This window comes from Schistocerca gregaria, chromosome 6 (genome assembly GCF_023897955.1).
Source record: "Schistocerca gregaria isolate iqSchGreg1 chromosome 6, iqSchGreg1.2, whole genome shotgun sequence".
NCBI lineage: Eukaryota > Metazoa > Arthropoda > Insecta > Orthoptera > Acrididae > Schistocerca > Schistocerca gregaria.
Window position 1 is genome coordinate 311,945,925 of NC_064925.1, and position 27,011 is coordinate 311,972,935.

The 27,011-nt window shown below is 39.3% G+C and overlaps 1 protein-coding gene across 4 annotated transcripts in view; it reads right to left on the minus strand.

Annotated features, from left to right (window-relative positions):
* The window catches only part of LOC126278384 (oxysterol-binding protein-related protein 3-like), a 277,416-nt gene that overhangs the window by 188,073 nt on the left and 62,332 nt on the right, over nucleotides 1-27,011 (minus strand). For 2 of the 4 annotated variants that reach the window (XM_049978472.1, XM_049978474.1), the window contains exons 4-7: nucleotides 21,881-22,048; nucleotides 20,285-20,429; nucleotides 11,480-11,545; nucleotides 7,075-7,322 (exon numbers count right to left, since the gene is read on the minus strand). In XM_049978472.1, the coding sequence (XP_049834429.1) occupies nucleotides 7,075-7,322; nucleotides 11,480-11,545; nucleotides 20,285-20,429; nucleotides 21,881-22,048 (627 nt within the window). The remainder of the gene's footprint in view (nucleotides 1-7,074; nucleotides 7,323-11,479; nucleotides 11,546-20,284; nucleotides 20,430-21,880; nucleotides 22,049-27,011) is intronic. The other 2 variants (XM_049978475.1, XM_049978473.1) reach the window with 1 other exon arrangement.

The following is a 27,011-nucleotide window of genomic DNA, read 5'->3' on the forward strand; positions in this document are numbered from 1 at the left end:
AATAGGTGTAAAATTCAGGGAGCAAAAGATTATCTACAATTTATACTGAAACAATACTCCCATTATAAAAGGCCAAGTTTTAGTCTATCTCCAATATTGTTCAACCTGTACACTGAGCAAGCTATGAAGGAAGCCAAGTAGAAATTTTGAAAGGGAATTAAAACACAGGGAAAACATATAAACAACTGTGGGTTTGCCAATGGCCTTGTCAGCAAGGAATTCGAAGATTAATTGAATGGAATGAATAATGTCTGGAAAAGAGATCATGGCTTGAACATCAACAAAAGTAAAACAAGGGTAATGAAATGTGGGCAAATTAAATCTGGTAATGTTGAACAAATTAGATTAAGAAATAAGATGCTAAAAGTAGTTTTTGAGTTTTGCTAGTAGGGCAACCAAGAACTGATAGTAGCCGAAGAAGAGTCAATATGAAACACAGACCAGAATTGCAAGAACAGAGTTTCTGAAAAATTTGAATACTGTTATCATCATTTATAAATTACAATGTTGAGAAATCTTTTCTGAAAGTATTCTGGAATGTACTCTTGTACAAAAGCAAAATGTGGATCATACACACTTCTGACAAGAAGAAAGTAGAAGCTTTAGAAATGTGGTCCTACAGAAGGCTGCTGAGGATTCAATAGGTAGATTAGACTACTAATGAATAGGTAGTGAATCAAATCAACAGTGTAGTTTACAGTGCAAAGTGTTTAACAGCCATATTACATTACTACATTTACAATGTGAGAAGTTTTATACACATTACTTAGGATGACTTGTAAATTATGGTCTGAATGTCCAGTAACTATCTCAAGGATTCCAACAGCAACTAAAAATGTTTACAGAGCAAATAAGATGAGTGTTTTACTGATCCCCCAGCCATTAAGTCTGATGTGCTATTTTTCACTGAAACAAAAACTGAGTCAATAAGACTCATTTCGCTTGTTGGAAAACAGTTTGTGTGCCGCATCAAGAACAAGCAAATGCAAAGAATTAGGAATCTATTGCACATCAGCAGCTCAAACGTATGGTAAATAAAGGTATTCCTCATGGAAAAGGGAGCAAGGAGTGGGAAAGAACACCAGGTGCACTCAGTGTGTATGGCTGGTTACCTCAATCAACAATTTGAAGAGACTGCCGTGGTAGCCACAAGCTCACTGTTTGCAGCATTTTTCCCAGAACTGATTGATTGATCTGAGTGGAAGGATTGGATCAGAGACTTCAAAGGTTTGTGTCAAGCTAGGCTGTGACTTCTGCAACCAAATACTCTCAAGAAAATATAAGTTCACTAGTATGCAAGTTCCACAATCATATCATCATTGCTGTATCAGACTTTCATTACCCAACAATCAATTTGGGAAACTACAATTTTGTAAGTGGTGGGTGTGACAAGTTATCCTGCAAAGCATTACCAAATGTGCTCTTGGGAACTGCCTAGAACAGACTGCCTGGAGGCCAATATTAATAAATTACATGTAACAGCATAGACCTGACTTCTTTGCAGATATCCACATAGAAACTCTTGTTAATGACCATTAAAAAACAGTTGTATTAAGAATGATTACCAATGTACAAAGGGCAACTAAAATAAGTAGAAAGACTTCTATTTTCAGCTAACTAGATAAAGAGGCAGTAGTGTTTTATCTCAGTAAGGAACTAGCTATGAAGAGAAGCATGTGGAAGAACAATGGCTCAAGCTTAGAAGTATAGATGCCATGCACTTTATAGATGTATACCTTGGGAGAGCCAGTCCTGACAAAACTCTACCATCTGGTGAGCAAGATGTATGAGACAGGCAAAATTCCCTCAGACTTCAAGAAGAATATAACAATTCCAGTCCCAAAGAAAGCAGGTGTTGACAGATGTGAAAATTACCGAACTATCAGTTTAATAAGTCACAGCTGCAAAATACTAACACGAATTCTTTACAGACGAATGGAAAAACTGGTAGATGCAGACCTCGGGGAAGGTCAGTTTGGATTCCATAGAAATGTTGGAACAATTGAGGCAATACTGACCCCACGACTTATCTTAGAAGAAAGATTAAGGAAAGCAAACCTATATTTCTAGCTTTTGTAGACTTAGAGAAAGCTTTTGACAATGTTGATTGGAATACTCTCTTTCAAATTCTGAAGGTGGCAGGGGTAAAATACAGGGAGTGAAACGCTATTTACAATTTCTACAGAATGCAGATGGCAGTTATAAGAGTCGAGGGGTATGAAAGAGAAGCAGTGGTTGGGAAGGGAGTGAGACAGGGTTGTAGCCTCTCCCCGATGCTATTCAATCTGTATATTGAGCAAGCAGTAAAGGAAACAAAAGAAACGTTCGGAGTAGGTATTAAAATCTATGGAGAAGAAATAAAAACTCTGAGGTTCGCCGATGACATTGTAATTCTGGCAGAGACAGCAAAGGACTTGGAAGAGCAGTTGAATGGAATGGACAGTGTCTTGAAAGGAGGGTATAAGATGAACATCAACAAAAGCAAAACACGGATAATGGATTGTAGTCGAATTAAGTCGGGTGATGCCGAGGGAGTTAGATTAGGAAATGAGACACTTAAAGTAGTAAAGGAGTTTTGCTATTTGGGAAGCAAAATAACTGATGATGGTCGAAGTAGAGAGGATATAAAATGTAAACTGGCTATGGCAAGGAAAGTGTTTCTGAAGAAGAGAAATTTGTTAACATCGAGTATTGATTTAAGTGTCAGGAAGTTGTTTCTGAAAGTATTTGTATGGGGTGTAGCCATATGGACAATAAATAGTTTAGACAAGAAGGGAATAGATCCTTTCGAAATATGGTGCTACAGAAGAATGCTGAAGATTAGATGGGTAGATCACATAACTAATGAGGAGGTATTGAATAGAATTGGGGAGAAGAGGAGTTTGTGGCACAACTTGACTAGAAGAAGGGATCGGTTGGTAGGACATGTTCTGAGGCATCAAGGGGTCACAAATTTAGTACTGGAGGGCAGTGTGGAGGGTAATAATCACAGAGGGAGACCAAGAGATGAATACACTAAGCAGATTCAGAAGGATGTAGGCTGCAGTAGGTACTGGGAGATGAAGAAGCTTGCACAGAATAGAGTATCATGGAAAGCTGCATCAAACCAGTCTCAGGAATGAAGACCACCACCACAACAACAACAACAACCTACACTTTATAGATGTATACCTAGTGGAAAAGTTCATGATGGGAGGGATCCTCTGTGTTGTATACAGTCACTGTAAAGAAACTTCTACAGAAACAGAAGCTATTGCGTAACAGGTGTAAACAATGCATAGGCTTATAAATAGGAAGACGCCAAATGAAACGTGTTTGTCTGTCAAGAGGGTCATAGATAAAGCATCTAATGAATGCCGTGACAGAATATTATCCAAGGATCTCTCACAAAACCCAATGAAATTCTGGTCATATGTGCAGGCTTTTAGTGGTAGTATAGTTGTGTGTCCAGATACTCTTAGATAAGACAGGGGCTAAAACTGAGGGCACCTAAGCAAAAAGATAAATGCTGAACTATGTTAATGTAAAAATCCATCAATGAGCCCTAGCAGACCCATCAGTACCCATCAACTGCCATGTCATCCTCTGCCATCGGCATCACTGGATGCTGTACGGAGGGGCATGGGGTCAGCACACCACTCTCCTGGCTGTTGACAGTTTTTGTGAGCTGAATCCGCTACTACTTCATCAAGGTGCTCCTCAACTGGCTTCTTGAGGCTAATTGCAACCTGTTTCAGTCCTCTACCAAGCTAAGATCTCTGGCAGTAATGGTAATTGAGCTCCATTCACAAATGAAAATCGATGGGTATTGCGCCAATTTAATTCTTGCACCACTGCAAAGATGACTGATATAGATATTATGTCAGTGGGAATCTTAGAACACAACATTCAGCATGGATTCTGTAAAGATCAATCACATGGAACCCAACTTGCACATTTCTCATGTGACAGCCTGAAAGTCACTGATAAAGGCAGTGAAGTAGATGCAGTATTTCTTGATTTATAAGAAGCATTTGACTCAGTAACACATTTATGTGTATTACCAAAACTATGATTGTATGGCGTATCGTGAAAAATTTGGGACTGGACTGAAGTTTTTTAGTAGGAAGATGCAGTATGTTATCCGGGATGGACATTCATCATCAGATGTAGAAGTAACATCCGCCTCCGTAGTGCAGCACTAGCGTTACTACTTACCGCGCAAGGGTGTCCGGGTTCGATTCCCAGCAGGGGACTGGGTGTTGTGTGTCCATCATTAGTGACATCCAAGTCGCTGAAGTGGCGTCAACTAAAAAGACTTGCAATATGGCAGCCTAATCCCGAAGGGGATATCCCGGCCAATTTCATTTCGTAGAAGTAACTTCAGGTTTGTCCCAGGGAAGTGTGTTGGGACCTTTGCTGTTCATGTTGTATGCTAATGTCCTTGTAGATAATATCAGTACTAACCTCAGACTTTTTGCAAATGATGCAATTAGCTATGATGATGTACTGTCTGATAAAATCTACACAATTATTAAGTCATGTAAATAAAATAGAAAGAAACTTCCACATGGGAAAAATATATTAAAAACAAAGATTCCAAGACTTACCAAGCGGGAAAGCACCGGCAGACAGGCACAATGAACAAAACACACAAACACACACACAGGATTACTAGCTTTCGCAACCGATGGTTGCTTCTTCAGGAAGGAGAGGGAAAGACGAAAGGATGTGGGTTTTAAGGGAGAGGATAAGGAGTCATTCCAATCCCGGGAGCGGAAAGACAGGTGTACACTCGCACACACACATATCCATCCCCTAAGGGAAGTCTTTCCGCTCCCGGGATTGGAATGACTCCTTACCCTCTCCCTCAAAACCCACATCCTTTCGTCTTTCCCTCTCCTTCCTGAAGAAGCAACCATTGGTTGCGAAAGCTAGTAATCCTGTGTGTGTCTTTGTGTGTTTTGTTCATTGTGCCTGTCTGCCGGCACTTTCCCGCTTGGTAAGTCTTGGAATCTTTGTTTTTAATACAATTATTAAGTCAGATCTTGATAAGATTTCAAAGTGGTACAAAGATCTGCAGCTTGTTCTAAATGTTCAAAAATGTAAAACTGTGCACTTTGCAAAATGAGATAACATAATAGCCTATGACTACATTATCAATGAGTCACAGCTCAAATTGGCTAACTCTCACAACTACCTGGGTGTAACACCTTTTGTAAAGATACGAAATGCAACCATTACATATGCTCAGTTGTAGATAAAGCAACTTGCAGACTTCAGAATATTGGCAGAATAGTAGGGGAATGCAATCAGTCTACAAAAGAACTTGCTTACGAATCACTCATGCAAACCATACTAGAACACTGCCCACATGTGTGCAACCCGTACCAAATACGGAGGGGTACTAAATGTATAGAGAAAAGGGTAGCATGAATTGTCACAGGTTTGTGTGACCCATGGTAGAGTATCACAGAGATGCTGAAGAAACTGAATTGGAACACAGTTGAAGATACATGCAAATTATCCCGAGAAAGTCTACTTACGAAGTTTTAAGAACCAGCTTTAAATGAAAACTCTAGGAATGTACTAAAACTCTCCTACACATCACTCCCATAGTGTTTGTGATGACAGGATTAGATTAATTACAGTGTGCACAGAGATGTTTAAACAGCCATTCTTCCTGAGCTCCATAATTGAATGGAAAAGGAAGAAGCCCTAGTAACTGGGACAGAGGGAAATATCCTCTGCCATACATTCACAGTGGTTTACAAAGTACATATATGGATGTAGCTGTAGATGTAGATGTTTCTATCAGGCCACCAATTTCATTGTAAATTCTATGTCAGAAAACCTACAAATCTATTCTCTCAGCTAAGTGCTAATAATCCTAGTGTCATTTTTACCAGTTGCTGTACGATTTTCGTACTTGTGAATATCAGTACTAAAGATCAAGTAGCACATTATAATGTCACACAGATGCAGAAAAAAACGTTTTTAGGAAGAGTTTATCCTGGCTGGGTTTTCAAAGTATCATTTACCACAAAGCACACTCCAGTATATGATACACAGCCTGTAAGATATTAATGATAAGCAATTAGATTACAATATCTTCATTTCTTGGAGTGTGTGGCTGTCTCGAAACAAGAGCTAAGATCACTAACACTACATACCATTTTACCTGATTCAGTCATAGAAAAGAATGAAGTGAGTGGTCATTAAATTCTTTCAATACTTACCATGTTAACTGAAACTTTCACTATGAAATATATGTTATTTTTAAAAAATCAAATTAAATTTTATCTAAAATGAAATTTTTACTCTGCAGCAGAGTGTGTGCAGATGTGAAACTTCCTGCCTTTTGTGGGCAAGTGCTCTATTAAATGAGCTACCCAAGCACGACTCGTGATCCATCCTCACAGCTTTATTCCACCAGTACCTCATCTCCTACCTTCCAAATTTCACAGAAGCTCTCCTGCAAACCTTGCAGAACTAGCACTCCTAGAAGAAAGAATGAAGCGGAGACATGGCTTTGCAACAGCCTGGAGGATGTTTCCGGAATGAAATTTTCAAAAATGGTTCAAATGGCTCTGAGCACTATGGGACTTAACATCTGTGGTCATCAGTCCCCTAGAACTTAGAACTACTTAAACCTAACTAACCTAAGGACATCATACACATCCACGCCCGAGGCAGGATTCGAACCTGCGACCGGAGCGGTCACGCAGTTCCAGACTGAAGTGCCTAGAACCACACGGCCACACCTGGCCGGCAATGAAATTGCCACTCTGCAGTGGAGTGTGCGCTACATGAAACTCAACATTTCAATCTACTTAATTTCTGTACAGTATTTTCACTGTTCTTGAAGTGAATGATAGAGTCTTAGTTTCCAAATGTCTTTCGCTCATTTGTGTTTGTTACTATGTTATACGAGGCTCACTCCAGATTGTTTTTTAAAAAATTATTTTTCTTGTTATATCTTGTTATTTTTCTTGTTATCAGATAGGTGTTTGTACCTGTACCCTCATCGAGTAACTAAAATTAATACTGAACAGAAAAACAATGATTCTCACTTTTACAAAATACAGCAATTACCTCAGCATCTGTAGTTGGAATTGCCTCTATTTGTTCCAAGATGCGGCACAACTGAGTTATGTTCTGACCAATTTGTCCCAATTCTTTGTTGAGTGAATCTAGTGATGAGAAGGAATCAATAACCCATGCAGCAAGGCGGCCAGAGGCTAAACCTCCTAAGATGTTCGGTGGAGGAGAACAAGGCTTCACTCCTCTCGGAAGAGAACCTTCACGGCTTGGTGTCAGGTCTGGTGGTGTCATTGGAAGTTCTGAAGAATAAATTAAATGCTACATAAATATTGGCAAGCTTAGAATAATGTAACTTACTTGATAATTCAACAGATCAGAAAAATTTCCATTGCATATAGCATACACAAGGCTGATTTCTCAAATAGCAGATAATTGTAATAATAAAATTTTTAAAATTGTGTAAAAAATACACTGAGGCAGGGAGTGACAACAGCTGTGGTTATGACAGTAATTGCATAAGCTTGGACACATGACAGAATACCCCTCCCCCCCCAATTTCCCCAAACACACACACACACACACACACACACACACACACACACACACACACACACAGGGGAGAGGGAGGGGGAGAGCGGGAGAGGGGGGGGGGGGAGAGAGAGAGAGAGAGAGAGAGAGAGAGAGAGAGAGAATTTAATTAATTCCATAAAACATGTGGAGTATTGTGTGGCAGCCTAATAGCTTATGATTGGGAGCATTTACAAATCATAACTGTGTGCCCAAGCATTTGGCACTGAAAGCACGTCAAGCGATTTGAGGTAAAAGATCTTATTACTTTCAACATAAAAAATAATCGTACAGGGTTACTCAGCAGGCAATAGAGAATGCATCTTGTGGACTGCTGGAGGGGGGGGGGGGGGGGGAGATTAAAGCAAGCATGGAGGAGGGAACAGACTTGTGTGGAAGGTGTAATTGTGGCTAAAATGAAAAATAAATAAAGACAGTCAGGACATGAGGCCAGGAAAATGTATGGTAAATGAGCAAAAGTAGACGTCTATTGTATTCTAAGGGATAAGAAAATATGAAGGCTGGTGTGGTTTGGTATGGGTTCACACAGAAAAAAAGGCTCCCAGGCAGACAATTACTAATACACACTTTATTAGCCACAATATAAACATAGGCACTTCTTGTTGACCACAAAGGCTGCAGTTAAATCGGTCACAGAAAGACACAACATGAATTCTGCATACAATAGGAGTTGGTAGCTGTCTCATAACATTGATGACCAGTGACCAGTCTTAAGCAGGGTTTGCTGCCAACACTCTCACTGTAAGTCTGACGGATTACATTTCTATGTCCCAACAGGCCACAGTTTCAATGCTGTCCAAAATTGACAATCATGAAAAAAAAGTCTAAGAAACATCACTGGGTATTAGGTTCTGTCTGTGGAGGCCAAGGTCACAAAGCTTTGCTCGCAGAATACTCCTGCTTGGTTGTCAGTCAGTGTCCAGAAAGTGAGTCAGCTTCAACTGAGTCCTGGTTCAGTGCTGGTGGTCAGCTCAGTGAACTGAGATGCTGTTGTAGCAGCTGGGCAGTGCCATAAATACTTTCCCAGCAGAAAGATTTCCACATATCACTTGGAAGGCATGTGACTGCTGGGGGAAAAGTAGTGCTTGCAATTGCAGCACTGCTGATGGTGGCAAGGCTGGCACCTCTCGTACCGATTCCAGTGCTGCCCATTTCTGTGTCGGCTGCAAGAGGATCCTTTGAAAACAAATAGGCCTGTTGATATGGTCTGAAACACTTCAGTGCATTCAGTGTGCATGCCGACCATAATTTGGATTGCTGGTGCATGTGCTGGGACATGTAACTGTAGTGGCAGTAAATAACTGGAATATAGCAACCCTCCCCCAGGTAAGAGATGGCAAAGCCTTTTGGGTGAAGCACAACAACTCATCCTCCTTCGCCCTTCTGGAGAATGATGGTGTCACAATCACAATGCATGGAGAAGGCATCCAGTGCTGCTGGGGTCATTGTCCAGAGGCCACATCCGTGGGCCCCAATTCATATATCGGCGCTGCAACAACGGAAGCACATTGAGCTCCAAAGTTGTGATGAAAGAGTAAAGACTGGCAGAGTCCAGGACCAGTGTGGTAGACGTCATCGAACTATACAGTGGATATTTTCACCCAGGACTGGACAAGAACAAAGGACTAGAAATGAGTCCTGAAGCATCAGTGCACCAAGGATTTGGCAAGTATGAAGGACTGACAAGGAGTCCTGACACATCGGAAAAGATGCCTCTCATTGCGGAGTCAGTGCATTAACACAAAATTTGTCAGGGGGACCAGAAGAGGCATTTAATGTGACCTTAGGCAAGACTGTCATCAACTGTCAAAGTAGGCCAGGAACTTTGGCACCTGAAATAGCCAAGAAGAAAGCCTGTTGATGGCTATCACCTAAGTGTGCATGTGTGATAAAATGCAGTTACAAATATGGAATGGAGCTGATCCAAGGTCCTGCTGCCTTGTCCCAAATGGGAAGTGATGATGGTGTTGTCTGGAGCCCACTGACACTGGAAATGATCAGGGGAAGGCAGTTGGGTACCTCCAGTAAACATGGTGATGCCAGCCAAATTAGCCAGTATTTGTTCTTGCATTTGCTGCCTGCGTTTCAATAAAGACAGAACATGCAATTTGTCATAAACATTCTTATTGTATGGCAGAATAAATTTCAAAGTCCTGACAGATCACAGTTTTGATGGCTGTTCAAAATGCTCAATCACAAAAAAGTCTAAGACTGTTTGATACTTGGTCCGGGTATTGGAGTCCATGGAGGCCAAGATTTCAGTGTGTTGGTTGTGGGGGATTGCTGGCTGTTCATGGAGGACTCAGAAAGCTTTGGTGTCCAGGAGATACATCAGCTCCAAAAGGGTCCTGGTTTGGCACTGGAACTGCTGGCTGTAGGAACTCCTCTGAGAGATGATCCTTGGTCGGCTCAGCAAACTGAGCAGCTTTCTTAACATCCAGGTGGTACCCTAAATGCTTGCCCAGCAAAAGAATATCAGCACTTCTCTCAGAGGGCATGAGACTCGTGGAGGGAAAGTACTACCCAGAATTGCAGCACTGCTCATGGGGATATCTGTGGGGCTGGTGGCGAGACAGGTGCCTGATGTGAGTCCAGTCATGTTTCTGTGGCAGCTGCACGAGGTTTCTTTAACAACAAATACACTTGGTGATAATATCCAGAGTATTTTCTTACAAGCTGTGCATGCACTGGGCACCATTTGGACTGCGGGTGCTTGTGTTGGCTCTGGCAGGCAATGCTTATGGTAATGACAGTCGTGGGTGTACGCCCGATAGCTGCAGTGGCATGCAAACAGCTGGGGTATAGCAAAGACGATGACCAAATGGAAGGTGGGTAGATGGCATTAGAAAATGTACAGGAGTTTCACTAAAGTGTACAGCTCAAAGAATAATGCACAAGAAAGCCTAAAGAAGACCTATGTCTAAACATGAATGTCAAATGACTAATGATAATGATGCATTTTCAGTATAATCTAGGAAAGTCATAAAACCATAACAATGTAAATACAGGTATTCTCTCTCTTGTGTCACTAATCACATGTCTCATTATATTTCATACTTCAGAGAACCTTTGTCTGCTATTCTTTCTTGTGGCCAGTAGTACTGTTAAGCATTTATTTTCTGTTCATTTCACTCAAAATTCTAAATAGCAAGGGTATTTAACAGTGACCAACACCCCAGATTTGAGGAAAATGAGGTAATACTTCTAAAAGCTAGGTAGTGTGTCCCTTTTACATTTACTTGTGTCTCTTTGCACTACACATTCTGCCTCCTAAAGATAAGTACTAGCAAGTGACTGTTTCACAGTTTATGGTTTACTTAAATGATTTCAGTAAAAAAAATGCAATCATGGTGCAAGCATTTAGCAGATTGTTCACACTGGATGTTCCAGAAAAATATTTTATTATAACTAAACTTATCAAAACTCAAACAGTCTCTAACTACACATTTTATCGAGAAAAAATTATAACATGCTATTTTCAGTGTTCTATCTGCCACAGCACCCAACCAACAGACTCTTCTCTTACATATTTATTAAAGGAGCAAACTGAACACACACACACACACACACACACACACACACACACACACACACACACACACACACACACACACAAAGTAATAGGAGAACTAGCTACCACAAAACATATTTATTAATATTTCCAGTACATGTGTGTATATAAAATGGGGACATCCTCGACCACGTTATATTACAGTACAAAACGATTTCAAAATGGTGTAGCAGATGGATTTGGTCTCCAACTCAAATAAATGATTATAAGTGTTATTATTTTAATGACAGTTGATTCCATTCAGAAAGAAAGGGAACAGGAGGTAGAAATAGGAAATCTTGTATTACATGAACTTACCTATAGGTTTTCCACCTCTGAATAGTGAGGCCTTGAACAAATGACTGCTGAGGGGCGTCTGCTGAACTAACAGATCAGACAAGCAAAAACATAAGTTACGAGAAAAAAAATTTAAATTAACAATTAAGGAGCTAACTGTAAGCAAACCACTGTTTATCTCCATATCATTTATCTACATCCCAAATGACAAGTAGAAACACTAAGTCATCAGTTAAAGAACCATATGGATTTTAGAACCAAAATGAAACATAGAGGCAAAAAAGTATCCATACAGAGATAAAATACAGATGATTCTAGAGAGGCATAGATTTCTCAGCAATTATTTTAACTTTTCACTGTAACAGTGAATAACATTCATTAGCCATGTGGTCATTTAATAGTTAACCTTCACAATCTTTCATCAGACAAACTCTTGCTCTGAGGGAAGGACGGAAGGAAGGAACAGTGGCGAGGGCAATACAGCACAAGTTCTGAACGGGGCAATAATCATAAGGAAATAACTTGAGCCCCTTTCTAAGGAACAAACCTAATATTCAGTTTAATCAAATTGTGAGAACTTAACACAGCATGACCCCACTTGGCCAATGTGCTTTAGATGGTTAGTAAAAGCAGGAATCAAAGAGTACTATGGGAAATTTTATAACTGTTTTATATTTGTATTTCAGGCTTCATATTTCATACTGAATCCATTGGGAGTTTTAAACGAAAAATGAGCAGCTTGTCCATACAATAAATTTAATAAGTGAAGAGAACATATGAACAATGCACTGAATTTAATACAATGGATTACGTAATAACACAATAATCACTTTCACTCACAAAGTTCAGCAATGCACAAAGTTAGGCCTATGACCTTTGAATAAAATTATTTAATTTTTTAGCTCTCAACATGTTATGGTCTCTAGCTGAAGATGTTTATGACTTTATGAGTACAAATTACAACTGTGACTCAGTGTTTCTCTTACGCTTCCCCTGTTACCTGCACATGGCATTACAGAAGGATCACTGGCAGGAATTTCAGCTGACTGTCTTTGTAGCTACATCTCTACAGCACTAAAATATGCCAAACAGCTTGAAAGACATGTTTTTAGTTAATTCCAAAATATGGAGTGATCCTAGCAAAAATTTTAAAAAATGTTACCAACTAGCAATAATTACAGCAAAATGAAATATCTAAAACTTTACTAAAATACATGTGCAATACCTTATTACAAGCCTAGCAAAAATCCTCAAATGCAATTAAGGTAGTTCATAATAAGCAAATTACAGTGTACATTAAAAATGACAAAGATTAGGAAACAGCCACTCATTTGACAGACAGACATGTAAAGAAAATCCTACATATTAAAAATGACTTAACACAGTTCATAATGCGTCTCATTCTCATTGAATCATCAAACAACATTATCAAGAGACAATCTTCATAAAAAGGGTGCCATTATAGTTATTATTGATATCGGATGTACGATCCCTAACTCACCAGTGTTTCTTACGTTTATCTTGACCACATTGTGGTTCCATAACCATGAAGTTGAGACACAGCTGTAATTTCCTGACATGTTGCCAGTGGTTAAATGTACACAATAGATGCAACATACAAGGTGCCCAAATCTTTAGAGTCAAAATTAGACAGATACTAGAGGATACTAAACTGAATACCTTGAGTTAATGCTGTGTGCTGTGGTCTTCAGTTCAACGATTGCTTTGAAGCAGCTCTTCACGTGATTCTATCCAGTGCAAGCTGCTTCATATCTGTGTAACTACTGCTACAACACCCACCTAAGCCTGCTTGCTACAATCAAGCACGGGTCTCCCCCTACAATTCCCCCTATCCCTCACACACTTCCTTCTGTTTGTAAAACTGATGAGTCCTTGATGATCCAGGATGTGCCACATCAACCAATCCCTTCTTTCGCTCAAGTTGTGCCACGATTTGTTTTCTCTTCATGTTGGTTCAGTACCTCCACATTAGTTATTCACTCTACCCATCAAATATTCAGTATTCCTCTGAAGCACCGCATTTCAAAAGCTCCTATTCTGTTTTTCCCTGAACTAATTGTTGTACATGTTTCACTTCCATAAAAGTTACATCCAGACAAATATCTTCAGCAAAGACTTCCTAATACTTAAATTTATATTTAGTCTTAACAAATTTTCATTACTCAGAAGCCTTTTTCTTGTCATCACCAACTTGCCTTTCCTGTCTTCCTTACTTTGGCCGTCATCAGTTACTCTGCCTCACAAATAGTATAATTCATGTACTACTTTTTCTGTCTCATTTCCTCACCTAATTTCATCTATCTGCATCCCATTACTCTTGTTTTACATTTGTTGATATTCATCCTCTAACCACTTTCGAGACAATATCCATTCCATCCAACTGATCTTCCAAGCCATTTGCCAAATTATTATGCCATCCACTAACCTCAAAGCTTTTTTCTTCTTCCTAAACTTAAATTCTATTTCCAAATTTTTCTTGGTTTCCTTTACTGCTTTTCCAAGGTATAGATTAAGTAATATTCCCTTCTCAGTTACTGTTTCCCTTCCATAGCTGCAGTCTGGTTTTGTGTAAGTTATAGATAACCTGTTTCCTGTATGTTACCACTTCTACCTTCAGAATTTCACAGGTTGTATTCCAGTTAATGCTGTCAAAAATTCTCTCTAATTTTCAGTTGTATCTTCTAAAATAGGTGTTAAGAGTCAGTATTGCCTTATGTCTTCCTACATTTCTTCAGAGTCCTGACTGATTGTCCCCAAAATCAACTTTTGAGATGGAGAAGTAAGTCAGAAATGAATATTTAGGTGTTCACTGACATAAACAACTTACATCTTACAGCAACAGCTTTAACTCCTAGCAACTGTTCAAAGTGAAGAGACAGTCGCAATGCATGCATCACAATGGTGCATAATTTTCTGGCTGTACTCTCAAATATTCCAGTTGTCTGTTATACAATGAACCAGGTGGCTGTGGCCCTACCAGCCAGTTCCTCTTCAGTTTCTAATGGACCTAAACACCAATAACTTGACATATCTCCACAGGAAAAAAATCCAAAGAATTAAGACCTAGTGGGACACGGCCACCTCTCCAATAAAACAATAATGATATCTCTTGTACAATAAGCTCGAGGGTATTTAAAGTCATGAGAAATAGTATGCTCTTGTTTGCGGGCGAGCACATGTGCGCGCACACACACACACACACACACACACACACACACACACACAAATAATGTTCTATTAGTTGATCTATATCTACATCATACAAGCCACCTAATGGTATGTGGTGGGGAGCACTTTTTGTACCACCAATTGACCCCACAATCCTGTTCCACTCACAAACAGAGCTTTGGAAGAATGACTGTTGGTAAGCCTTTGTATTGGCTGTAATTTCTCTAATTTTCTTCTCTTGGTCATTGCGCAAGTCGTATGTGGGTAGAAATAATATGTTGTCCAACTCTTCCTGGAAGGTACTATCTCGAAATTGCAGTAGTAATTCTCTTCATGATGCACAATGCCTCTCTTCTGACATCTGCCAATGAAGTTTGCTGAGTGTCTCCATAGTGCTCTCGCACTGGCTAAACGATCCCGTGACAAAACACGCTGCTCTTCGTTGCATCTTCTCTATCTCTCCTGTCAATCCTACCTGTTAGGGATCCCAGGCAGATGAACAATACTCAAGAATCAGTCAAACAAGTGCCTCATACGCCACTTCCTTGATCTTCTACACTTACAACCCATAAGTTGTTAGAGACTCATTGCTGGTAATTTAAGACAAGTTAGGTGTATTTATTTTCATCTCTACTGCCTATGTGACAGTTGAAAACACCATTACAATTGAAAGAGACATCACTCTTGAACAACACACAATGTAAAAAGCTTGCACAGCAGTGGTGTGCTAGGTAATCTGTCTGAAATCTAGGAATAAAGTCATTTGGCCCCATTGGTGAACACTTTGATTATTGAAGAGGTATGGCCATTGTTGCCCAGTACTTCTCACATTGTACTCTGTGGAGTGTGCATTTTATGTGCATGTTGCCAGTTGCTTATTGATGAATCTTCTTGCACACAATCCAAAACAACACTTTTCTGTAAACTCAGACAGCTCTTTGTGGTCTGAACCTTCCTGGAATTAGGATGATGCCTACTGTGAAGCTTAGCAAGTTTCTATAATGAGCAGGCTCCATCTTCAGCAGCCAGTCATGAATTACAAAGAGTGGTAAACTTCATAAACTTCACCATGAATACACCATGGGTAACTAGGTGTAGTCTTCCAAGGTAGTGCCACCAAAGTCGGTCCAGTTGTTTGGTTATTAAATATATGACTTTACAAATGGGTGCCTCTGCCTAACATGCATTAAACATTTGAGGCCTCATATAGCCTGGAAAACTGGTACTGTTCTAAGGCTATGTTTCTGTGACTAACTTTTCATCTTCTAATAATCAAATCATTCTCAGAGACTAAACACATGTAACCGTGCAACAGTTAACTTGTGACAACATCCAATCATTTTCACAGATTGTGGAGTCGCACTGTCACGTGTTTAGGAGCTTGTACTGCAGAAGAGTTGGCAATCAACCCAACAAGAATGATGTGCATGAACATTTAAATAACGCAAAGTACCTATGCTCAACACTTGCCACAGAAGTAGTAGATAAAATTCCTTGCAAATAAAGTTAAATGTACAAAGGAATTACTAAAAGATGAAGCAACCCCTGGCTTAAAGAACACAAAAGCAACTGTCATCTGGGCAGCACTGATGAAGATGAATTAGCGGCAGCAGATCAAGTGATGGGCGAAGGAGGGTTTTGCACTACAGTTTTATCAAGGTCCAATCACTACTATACTACGATGTGCAAAGGGCCACGGAAATTCAAAAATCACAATAGCAGCTTTAACATAAAATGAGGAGGATTGAAATTAGACAATTTGTGGCCACAATGCTAAATAAAGTAAACGGCACCATTTATTCTACAGTATAGCCTTCTGACACACACAGAGACAACTCCACTATGTGCGCCACCTGCCAGATGATATCACTGACTTTTTAACTCAGTCAAGCTCAGCAGCTTGTAATGTTCGTACATAACTGCCCAACAGTCAGTTTGTGATATCATCTGTCAGGTGGCGCACATAGTGGAGTTGTCTCTGTGTGTGTCAGAAGGCTATACTGTAGAATAAATGGTGCCGTTTACTTTATTTAGCATTGTGGCCACAAATTGTCTAATTTCAATCCTCCTCATTTTATGTTAAAGCTGCTATTGTGATTTTTGAATTTCCGTGGCCCTCTGCACACCGTAGTATAGTAGTGATTGGACCTTAACTCAGTCAAGCTCAGCAGCTTGTAATGTTTGTACATAACTGTCCAACAGTCAGTTTATGCTGGTGTCTCCAGCATTAAGAGACAAACTATTAAGCACAGAATGATGCAGTAAACCATGGCTTAAATTTAACACATTTCAGATCATCTGCCATCCATTTAATTTTGACCCTGTATGTTTGGAATGCCCTGTGCAGTGAGCAACTAAATGTTAGCCTAAATTAGATTAAATGCAGTAAACCATGGCTTAAATTTAACACATTTCAGATCCTCTGCCATCCATTTAATTTTGACCCTGTATGTTTGGAATGCCCTGTGCAGTGAGCAACTAAATGTTAGCCTAAATTAGATTAAATGTGGCCAGTGTGTATTTTACAACTAAATAAAGAATCAATTGTCAAAAAGTTTAAAAAACAACAATTTGCAGGGTAAGTCCATTAAAATTGAAATAATAAAAAGCAAAAAGAGAAAATAAAAAATAAAAGTGAAATAAAAACAAAAATAGAAAGAGAAATCAAGACACAAACAGCAGCAGGTTATGAGTACAAGAAAATAACCAGTCACATCTCATCAAAAGCAGCTCCACTCCCTCAACTGGAAGTATACCTCCAGAACAATTGACAATAATGCAGCAGACACAAGCAGGAAAAAAAACATTAAAAAAAATTCAACAAATCTAATCCTATGAGTTACAGTGGAAGTAATTTTTGCAGAATGCAGTATGTATCTCTCAGGTACAAGACACCAGACACATTATGCAGACCTACTCTGATTCAGTTATGAATCTTTCTATAGACTGCAGCACATTTAACACTGGCCACAGTATTATTTCACTTTATTTTCTAGACGAGTCACACTTCACTTCATACAAGTCAGCTGTCAAATTAGTGGACATGTCTGTCTTACTTCACTCTTGTCCATAAGTTAAAGGATCTTAAAAGTCAATGAAAAAACATTGCATCTAATCTATGTGTTGCCTCACCTGTTTGCACAAATAAGTGACATACATGGTGCGAAAGAACATGACCATTTATAATCTGCATAACACACTTTGTGGCCAAAAATCTTGTACAAAGAGGTTCTGATTGCGTGATGAGTGTACAAAGAGCACAGCATTTGAGTATTTTAAACTGTTTATTCAATCTCTCATGGATCTGTCATGTGTCACAATTGAAGATGGCAGACATGAAGCAAACATTTTAGAATCCACATTTAAAACTGAATAATGCACCCGGCCCTAATGAAACTGCACTTCAAATTTATATCAAATACACTGCAGAATTACCTCCTTTTCTAACTCATGGCTAATGAGAATCACCTATGCAGTGATTGAAAAAGAGTGAAAATCACTCTTGTTTACAAAAAGGGCAATAGATCAGACGCACAGAATGACAGACAAGTATTGCTGACATCCGTCTCTTGCAGTATCCTGCAGCATATTCTAAGTTCTAACAGTACGATGTTCATGGAGGAAAAAAAAAAAAAGATTCTTTCAAATACTCAGCACGATTCCACAAAAGACATTCATGTGGTACACAATCTGCTTTATTCATTCATGAAATCTTTCAAACAACAGAAGCAGTTTAGCTGATGATGATGCGTACAAGAAACTACCGTGATTGGACAATTATGTGCAATTGCAGATGGATTTTGACAAAATTTCCATTTGGTGTAATAAATGACAAGCTCTTTAAATGGTGATAAATGTAATGTCTATACTAAAGAGTATCTCCTGAAGACACCAATTTGTATAACCTGTTATGGGTAATACTTAGGAGTTATATGAAACATGACTATCACATAAAATCAGTATTAAGAAAGATAATGGAAGACAAATTTTTGGAAGGCTTTTGCAATGCATACAAGATATAAATAAATGAACGAAGATAAGAAAACAAAATTGGAAGTATCATGTGAAAGTACGGATCCAACAAGAGTAGTTAAAATTTGTAAACATGGATGACTGCAACGGAAATGACTGCTAGGATGACCACCTAAGAGATGGGACAACAGCATGTCCAGTACACCAACAGAATGAGGCTGACAAATGAGGGAAAACAGTCAGCAGAAAAACAAGAGAGAAGAAAACTGTGCTATTATTCTGCTCACACCGATGTATATCTCACACAGGGATCATAAGACTAAAATGTAATATTAAAGAAAAGCTATAACATCAATATGAAGTACCCTCCATGATACATTGAACAGTACCTAGTGGAGGACGTACATAGATGTGAAGATTTATGGTAGTACAGAAAACACATCTGACTAACATTACAAATTGCCAGATAACTAGTAGAATAGATGCCAGAACGGAATGTTCACCACATCATCATTTCGCAGCACTGAATAAGATTCCTTTGACAAAAATACTACAGCATACTGGGAATGGTTATAATCCAAAGCCAGCATTCTTACTTTACTTTAAGTGCCCAAGGATGTCCAATCAGTGTGGCCACTGCTCTGGCTCAAGATTAAATGACAGTCTCTTGGTCATAAATCTTCCATCATGTTAACTTCTCTGTGCACTCATCTGCCAGGTGCAGGCCACTCGCAGAAATGCAGCACACAGATCACCAAATGTTAAGAACATGTATACCACTGTGTGCTTTTTAGGGGTAGTAGTAATAGCTGCAATATAAAGGTAGGAGGCCTACAGGTATGTGAACTATTTTCAATGTCCATTAGGACCTGGGTTCCACTAGGCAGATGATAATGTCTGACAGCAAAGTTTGGTGGATGAATATCTGCAACAAGATGATGTCACAAGTCTATAGAGTTTTAGCTTGCTCCCACACCTAAATCCAACAGAAAATGCATGATCAGAAGACTGCAGAACTAGCACCATCATCACAAATCATTATTGTGAGTAAAGATGAAAAATAAGGGTTTAACATGTTGTTGATGACGAGATCATTAGAATTGAGCACAAGCTCGAACTGAAGGATGGGGAGTCAAATTGGTCATATACTTTTCAAAGAAACCATCCAAGCATTTGTCTTAAGCAATTTAGGAAAACCACAGGGAACCTAAATTTTATACTATCCAATCCACAATATGGAGATACAGTGCACATCCTGACTTGCCTCGCAACGGTGTCTGAGCATACATTGATGATATGTACACACGTGTCAGAAAAACAACAAACGTGGAAAAAGTGTCACCGGTACATAGCTTTCTTGTACACCTTTTGTCTTCTCAATGCATTATGTATCACAATATAGCTGGACACTTTCCAGTGTCTTATGGTATTTCTGTGATCTCTTAACTTACGGACATCAGTTAACATTGATAAAATTCAATTAAATATTGTGATGACTGATCTAGTGTATGTGCAAAACTGCATGCATCACTGTAAATACAGAAACCAGTAGCTATATGATATTTTCATTAAATTAGAAATTCTAATCAAGCCAATTGTATGTAAAGGAATAAAGTGAGTCTTCTCCAAAGTTTTGCTAGTATTTCCTGTCCTGATTTCACTTACTTGTACAGTTTGCTGATGGACTGTTATCATCCTGAGCATTTATTACAGGTAGCTCTCTTGTTCCAAATGTCAGAATATGTTGCCTGTACAATCTGTGCTGCTTTAGCTGCTCAACCCATTTCACAAAGCTGTCTTGGGTTTTTGCCTAAAAGGCAAGAAGAAATTAAATAACATAAATCACAACAGATATGGTTAATGTATGAAGAATAGACGGAAATACACACACACACACACACACACACACACACACACACACACACACACACTTTATCCCTCCATCTCCCACCCATAGGCATTAGGCATGCCAACTCGCAGTCGGCAGGTCGGACGAGCGGGGCGGAGGGAGGGGAGGCAATCACCAAGGAGGGGCGGCGGGCGGTAAGCAGGGGGGCCGATAAGCAGGGAGGCGGGCAGCATATAATGGGGGTGGGCGGAAGGTTGGGCCAGGCAAAATGGAGGGGGGGGGGGCAGACAACAGGGAGGGGGGCAATTGGGAGTGTGGAGGGCGACTGAAAGGGAGGGGTAGTTAGGTTGGAGGGAAGACGTGAGAGAGGGTGGGAGGGTGCCAGTCCCGTGAGAGGGGTTTGGGAAGGGGCAAAGGGAGTTGGGGGACGAAAGTTGGGTAAGAGGCGGCGCAGAGAGGTGGCCATGAGGTTCGGGAGGCGGCCATGAGGTTCCGGAGGCGGCCATGAGGTTCCGGAGGCGGCCATGAGGTTCCGGAGGCGGCCATGAGGTTCCGGAGGCGGCCATGAGGTTCCGGAGGCGGCCATGAGGTTCCGGAGGCGGCCATGAGGTTCCGGAGGTGGTCATGAGTGGGAGGGATGGAAGGAGGGGAGGGTACACATGGGGAATTGGAATAAGGTGGCAGGGAGTCAGGAGGGGGCGGATGTGGATAGGAGAGTATGGTGTGAAGGGGAAGGGAGAGCAAGGAGAAAGAGTAGAGGGAGAGTCAGGAAGGAGGGTGGAGAGGTAGTAAAAGGGAGAGGAGGGAAACCAGAAGTAGCGGGAAGGAGGGTCGGAGGGATGGATGGAGGCATGGAGGGAGACATGGATAGACAGAGGGAGCGAGGGACAGAGGGAGGGAGGGACAGAAGCAGGGATTTGAACAGCAGGAGTGTGAGGTGGGGACGAGAGGGAGGGTGGGAGGGGGTGGGAAGGAGAGAGAGGGGGCAGAAGGGAGGGAGGCGGGAATATTGTAGAAATGGCTTGAAGGAGGGAGGGAGTTGGGGGAGATGGCAGAGATAGCTGGAAGGAGGGGCATGTGTGAGGGGCAGAGGAGTCCAAGGGAGAAGATGGAAGAGGGAGGAAGAATGCGAAATGAGGAAAAATGAGGTGGTTTAGGTGGGTGCTTTAGAAAGTGAAAAGGAAGTGAAAGCAAACACTCAAGACTGTGAAATAGTAAAGCTCTGTTTTCATATATTGTGTTCCATAAGATCCGTCACCAAGAAGTGCCCCCTGGGATGTGGGAGGAAACAAGCTACACATCAATTGGAAGAAGTAGTCTAGCAGTTTAAGATTGTGAATTGTGGGGGAAAAAAAATTACAACTCTCATTAATTGTGGAACTTAGTGCAGCACCTCTTTACTGAAAACTCACCTTCAAGTGGTAAATGAATTCCTCAGCATCAATATCAAGACGTCGCCTCTTTTCTTTTGTTGATATAACGGACAACCCAATATCAACAGATCCATGAATCTTTCCTCTTGCTATATCGCCAGGACTTTTTGCATATATTAGGATTCCTTTGTCCACTACAAAGTACCTCTGTAAAATCCAAAAAATATGTTTATTTTACAGTTCACTGTCCATAGCAGCAGCCATCATAAAGAGAAACTGTAACTAAAACATTAACTTGCCAGAACATATAAAACGCAGAACATAAAAATATCCATATCATCATCAGTGGGCAATAATAATTCGTTTCATTTCACTGGCATATAAACAACCTGCTAATAGCCAGACACACAATACATTAAATAATTTATAGAGATAGATAATGACAACTCAAACATGAGAACATATTGGTACTAACAACATGCATCTAGTTAAGGTTTAAGATATTCCTGAGAAAATGCTGTACACATATTTGGTAATAACTCAGCGAATAATATAAAGATGCAGAGCAAAGTACTAAAACTTACCCTCGCCATGTAGGAAACATGTGTCACGTACAATTTATCACCACCACAAAAGAAAACTATATTGTTCATATTGTCAAGATGTTATTAGACATAGCTTTTTTAGTGTTAGACTGTTTCTTCACCTTGAACACTGTCCTTACAACTTTCGGCAAATTATCCACCCAGTGGCAGTGAGCAAACAGCTTGCTATAAATGTATTCTTGTGTTTCTCTGGAAACGTGTTCAAGGTTGGACATAAAAGAAATCCAAATACTGCTACAAATTTTGTGTACTTGTCAAATACATGCATTTTCAGCTTTTCACAGTGTGATAAATTAATCCGTTAAATTTTGGACATACAGGTACACTAATCCCAACTCTTAAGTGATATTTTGGCTACCTATCTTCTGGCCAGCCACAAATCTTATGGCCATCCTCTGAGTGAATCAATATAGTTTCGGCTACACCAAAGATGGCCACAATTTATGCAGGTAAAACATCAGTGGAAGAGTTGGAATTCAAATGACTGCATGCGAGAAATTTAATAAATTTCCAAATATGTTCTGATACATGCGATTCTTTCAAAACAGGGCTCATCCGATTCAATATATGTCTGCTTTCAATCTTTTATAGCTCGAAGCATTGTTTTACTTGTCATTTTTCATGTGGCTGCACAGAAGCATCACTGTCCTAGCATTCTGGTGGATTGCAGAAATATGTGAACTGTTCATGCCCTTCCATTTCATAGCAACTTGAATGAAATCTGTCACAGTGTAAGCGCACACACATTTCAAGGATAAGAAAGAATCATGCACCAATACACCATGATAAATAATTGCTTGTCTCTGTATCTGGACGACGACATAATTGACTGCTAGTTGTTTACAATAGAGCTACCACAATAACAACCAAATGAACTATGAGTTTCATTATTCCTTAAATTCTTTTCACCACTGCCATATCACTCAGCTGCTACAGTTACCATTTACTACAGTCAGCTACGGACAATGCTATCTGTTGTGATTCAGAACTGTCGTGTTCTATGTTCCTCTGTATGGCAGGTTTATTTTATTTAGATGAAAGTATGAAGGTAGCAGTGAATATTAACACAAAGTAATAAGGGTTGGGATCCTGCTTAAAAGATTCAATACCATACATTAGTTGGGAAGTCATCATGTGTCCAGCACGAAACCACACAGCCATGTCACCACAGCTGTACTGCAAACTCATGTAACAGTCTCCTTCCATGCTCAACTGTCAGTCACTTTGTTACTTTGATACAGGTATAGCATTTGTGTTGTCTCAGTTATTGTGTGTTGAGGCTATATATTTGAAACAAAATATCTGTGAATACCATTTATCTGCCAAAACTGTACGTCATTATTATACACAAGATAAAATGTCAGTTTATTCAAATAGTTAATAAATTATCTGAGTAAAAACTGAATTTTAACTCAAAGGTAAAATCTATAAGACTCATGGAAGTTAGTCACATATGCACTATCCATAGACACTGGAGCCCATCTCTAAACAATCTCAAATTTCTCTACAGTATGTATGTTACTGTATTTATGAGTTGTCACAAATTTAAGAGGAATCTTTTGTAGCTCTTTGATTTCTAAAATAACCATCACATGGAAACACAAAAGCAATTCCATAATAATTTTAACTAAATGATTTCTGTAATATAAGTAAGTGATACTGTCTGTATGGTCAAGCAGTTCCAGTAGCAGGGGACTGATGTGAACACTTCAGTTCTGATTCACTGTTACTAGTATCCTAGTTTTTTCTGAGATGGGACAGTCTAAAATGACCCAGCCTAATTAGAAGAAATGTTAAGTTGTCTGAATAAACAATCAACACTGACAAGTAAGCTGCCAAAGGGTTGTTACACTGGAATGACTGTACTAGATTAGGAGACACAGGACATTTATGTATTTTACTGCACATCTTAGAAATTGAGTTGGACAGCACCCTCTTTCAGTTTTATTGGATGCTCAAACATTCTAATGACGTTCATATAATGCTGTCAGAGATGTAGCTAGACCATTTGGATAGATGGTACGGAATCTGAGACACATCCTGCTTAGTCCAGTGTCCTCCCCCTTGTGCATCTTCTCAACTACATAATCCATTATCCCTACAGTGGGCAGATTTGCACCATCCGGCAGTCAAAAAGGGTGCTTTAGTATGTTTTTCATTAAAACAATTCCAAACAAATTTCAATTTACAACTGCCATCTGCTTAGGTGGCCTAATGTTTGGTAAGTTATCAGATAATTCAATTCACTAACTGGCAAAGGATTTTATGAGAGTTGGGTACGCCAAAATTTACTTTTGAATTGATAAAAATGCTCTCAAGTTTCGCTGCCAGTTGGCTATTGTAGGTCAACAGTGCTAACGCTTCTTTTGTGTCTGCAACATAGCCCTGTCAGGTTTCTTATAACTTACTAATATTGCTCTAAAAGAATAGAAGACCTTCAAAGCTTTTAGCCATTATGGATGAGGAACACTGTGAATGATGAATAAAAGTTTCTTGAAATTACAGCAGCCAGTCGCCTTTTGCTTTGTTCTTCTTTTTTTTTTAAATTAACCCATTACTGGTTTCAAACTACCATGGGATTCATCATCAGATGATAGATAATCTGACAATGAATCACTAGGCAGTTCGAAACTGGTGAAAAACTTTTAAGAACAAAACAATAGGTGACAGGTTGCAGTAATTTCAAGAAATCTTCCGAAGATCTTTTATCCATTTATTTATTTATTTATTTTTTACATCCATTCAATTTTTATGTCATATTTTACAATGCATGTCTTTCAACAGATTTGAGCAGTATATCACCCACAAAGTCAGCCTCACAGTTTACTGAGTGCTCTTTGCTATCCAAAGTACAAAGTACATAATTATCAGGCAAATCCTTTATTAACCTGCTAAACAAAAATGTTTTCATGTCTTTTTACAGTTCCTTTCAGTGACAATCATTGATGCTACAAAAGCCTTATGTTCACTTAGCCTTGTGTCAAGAAGTTTGAAATGTTTATTTTGTATCTAAGATGAGATTTATTTTTCTAGACTTCGCACTGTTTCACATACCAATAACCATATTGGCTCTACTGGTGTATCATCTTTCTTTACACCAAATATTTCACATAAAAATGAAAAATGTGCTACACCTCATACATCAGTCCTAAGTATGAATTTATGAAGTCAATTAGAAGAAAATTTGTCCTCAGAGTACAGTATCACGTTACAAATATTCTCTGATATTGTAACATCACCTAAATTTCTACAGAAATCCAAGTACCAACAGAAAGTGTTAAGAATCAACATATTAAGCACTTCATTATGTCCCACAGGGACAATAGCAGTGTGCACAGAGGTATTTAAGCAGTCCTCATTTCCATGGATGAATAAACTCTAACCAGTGACACAATGTCAAATATCCTCTGCCATGGAATCTGCAAACTAGTGCAGAGTATGTACACAGACATAGATTACCCCCACTAAATATAAAAAATGGCTGCCTTTAACTAATCTAAAGTGCTTAATGGAATAGAAATCACACATGTGGCATGCTATGTTGATGTTCAAGTGTGCAAAAAGATTAAGTTAAATCTTCCTGATACAAAGATGTGAAGAAAATAATAAATTTTAAATGCAGTGTCTGAAATTCCCTTACGATCATTATTGCACTATTTAGTGCACGTGGGTGAGGGATTATTCAAAGTCCATTTAAACATCATCAAGAGGTTTCGTCAAATTTCTTAGATAGTGAAGCAGAACTTTTTGTTCATAAACACACAAAGAATAACAAAGAAAGGAAACACATATGCCATGCATTACTATGATATGACAAGAACTGTCATAACACTGTCCTTTCATAATTACTTCTTGTCTGAACACTTTCCATGAGGTCATTCAGAAATTCTGTTTAACATTCAGACAAGTTACTAGGAAGTTCCCTCTCCCACTAATCTACAGTGAGCCATAAAAGTACCCTCTAATCTCACTGACTTAGATCTGTTTTAGAATTCTAGAAAGCATATTGAGCTCAAATATAAAAAGAGTATCTTCAACAAAATTACATCCCCCATGCCAAGCAGCACGGATTCCAAAAACACTGATTATGCAAAACTCAATTCGTGCTTTTCACACATGACATCAGGGAAGCCACGGATCACAGAAATCACATGGATGCAGTATTTCTTACCTTCTGAAAAGAATTTGACTCAATACCAACAACATTTATTAATGAAAATATTGTTGTCTGAGGAATCAAACAAAATTTGTAACTGGGTTGAAGACTTCTTGGTTGGCAGGATGCAGTGTGTTATCCTATATGGAGAGTCATCAACAGAACTAGAAGCAATTTCAGGTGTGCCCAGGAATTGTGTTGGCTGCCTTGGTGTTCACATTCTTTATTAACAACCTGATTGACAATGTTAACAGCAACCTCAGACTTTTTGCAAATGATGCTGTTATGGATAATGAATGAGCCTGAAAAAAATCTCCAAAAATATTATGTGAAATTCTGATACAATTTCAAAGTCGCGAAATGATTGGCAAATTGCTTTCAATTTACAAAAATGTAACATGCACTTCAG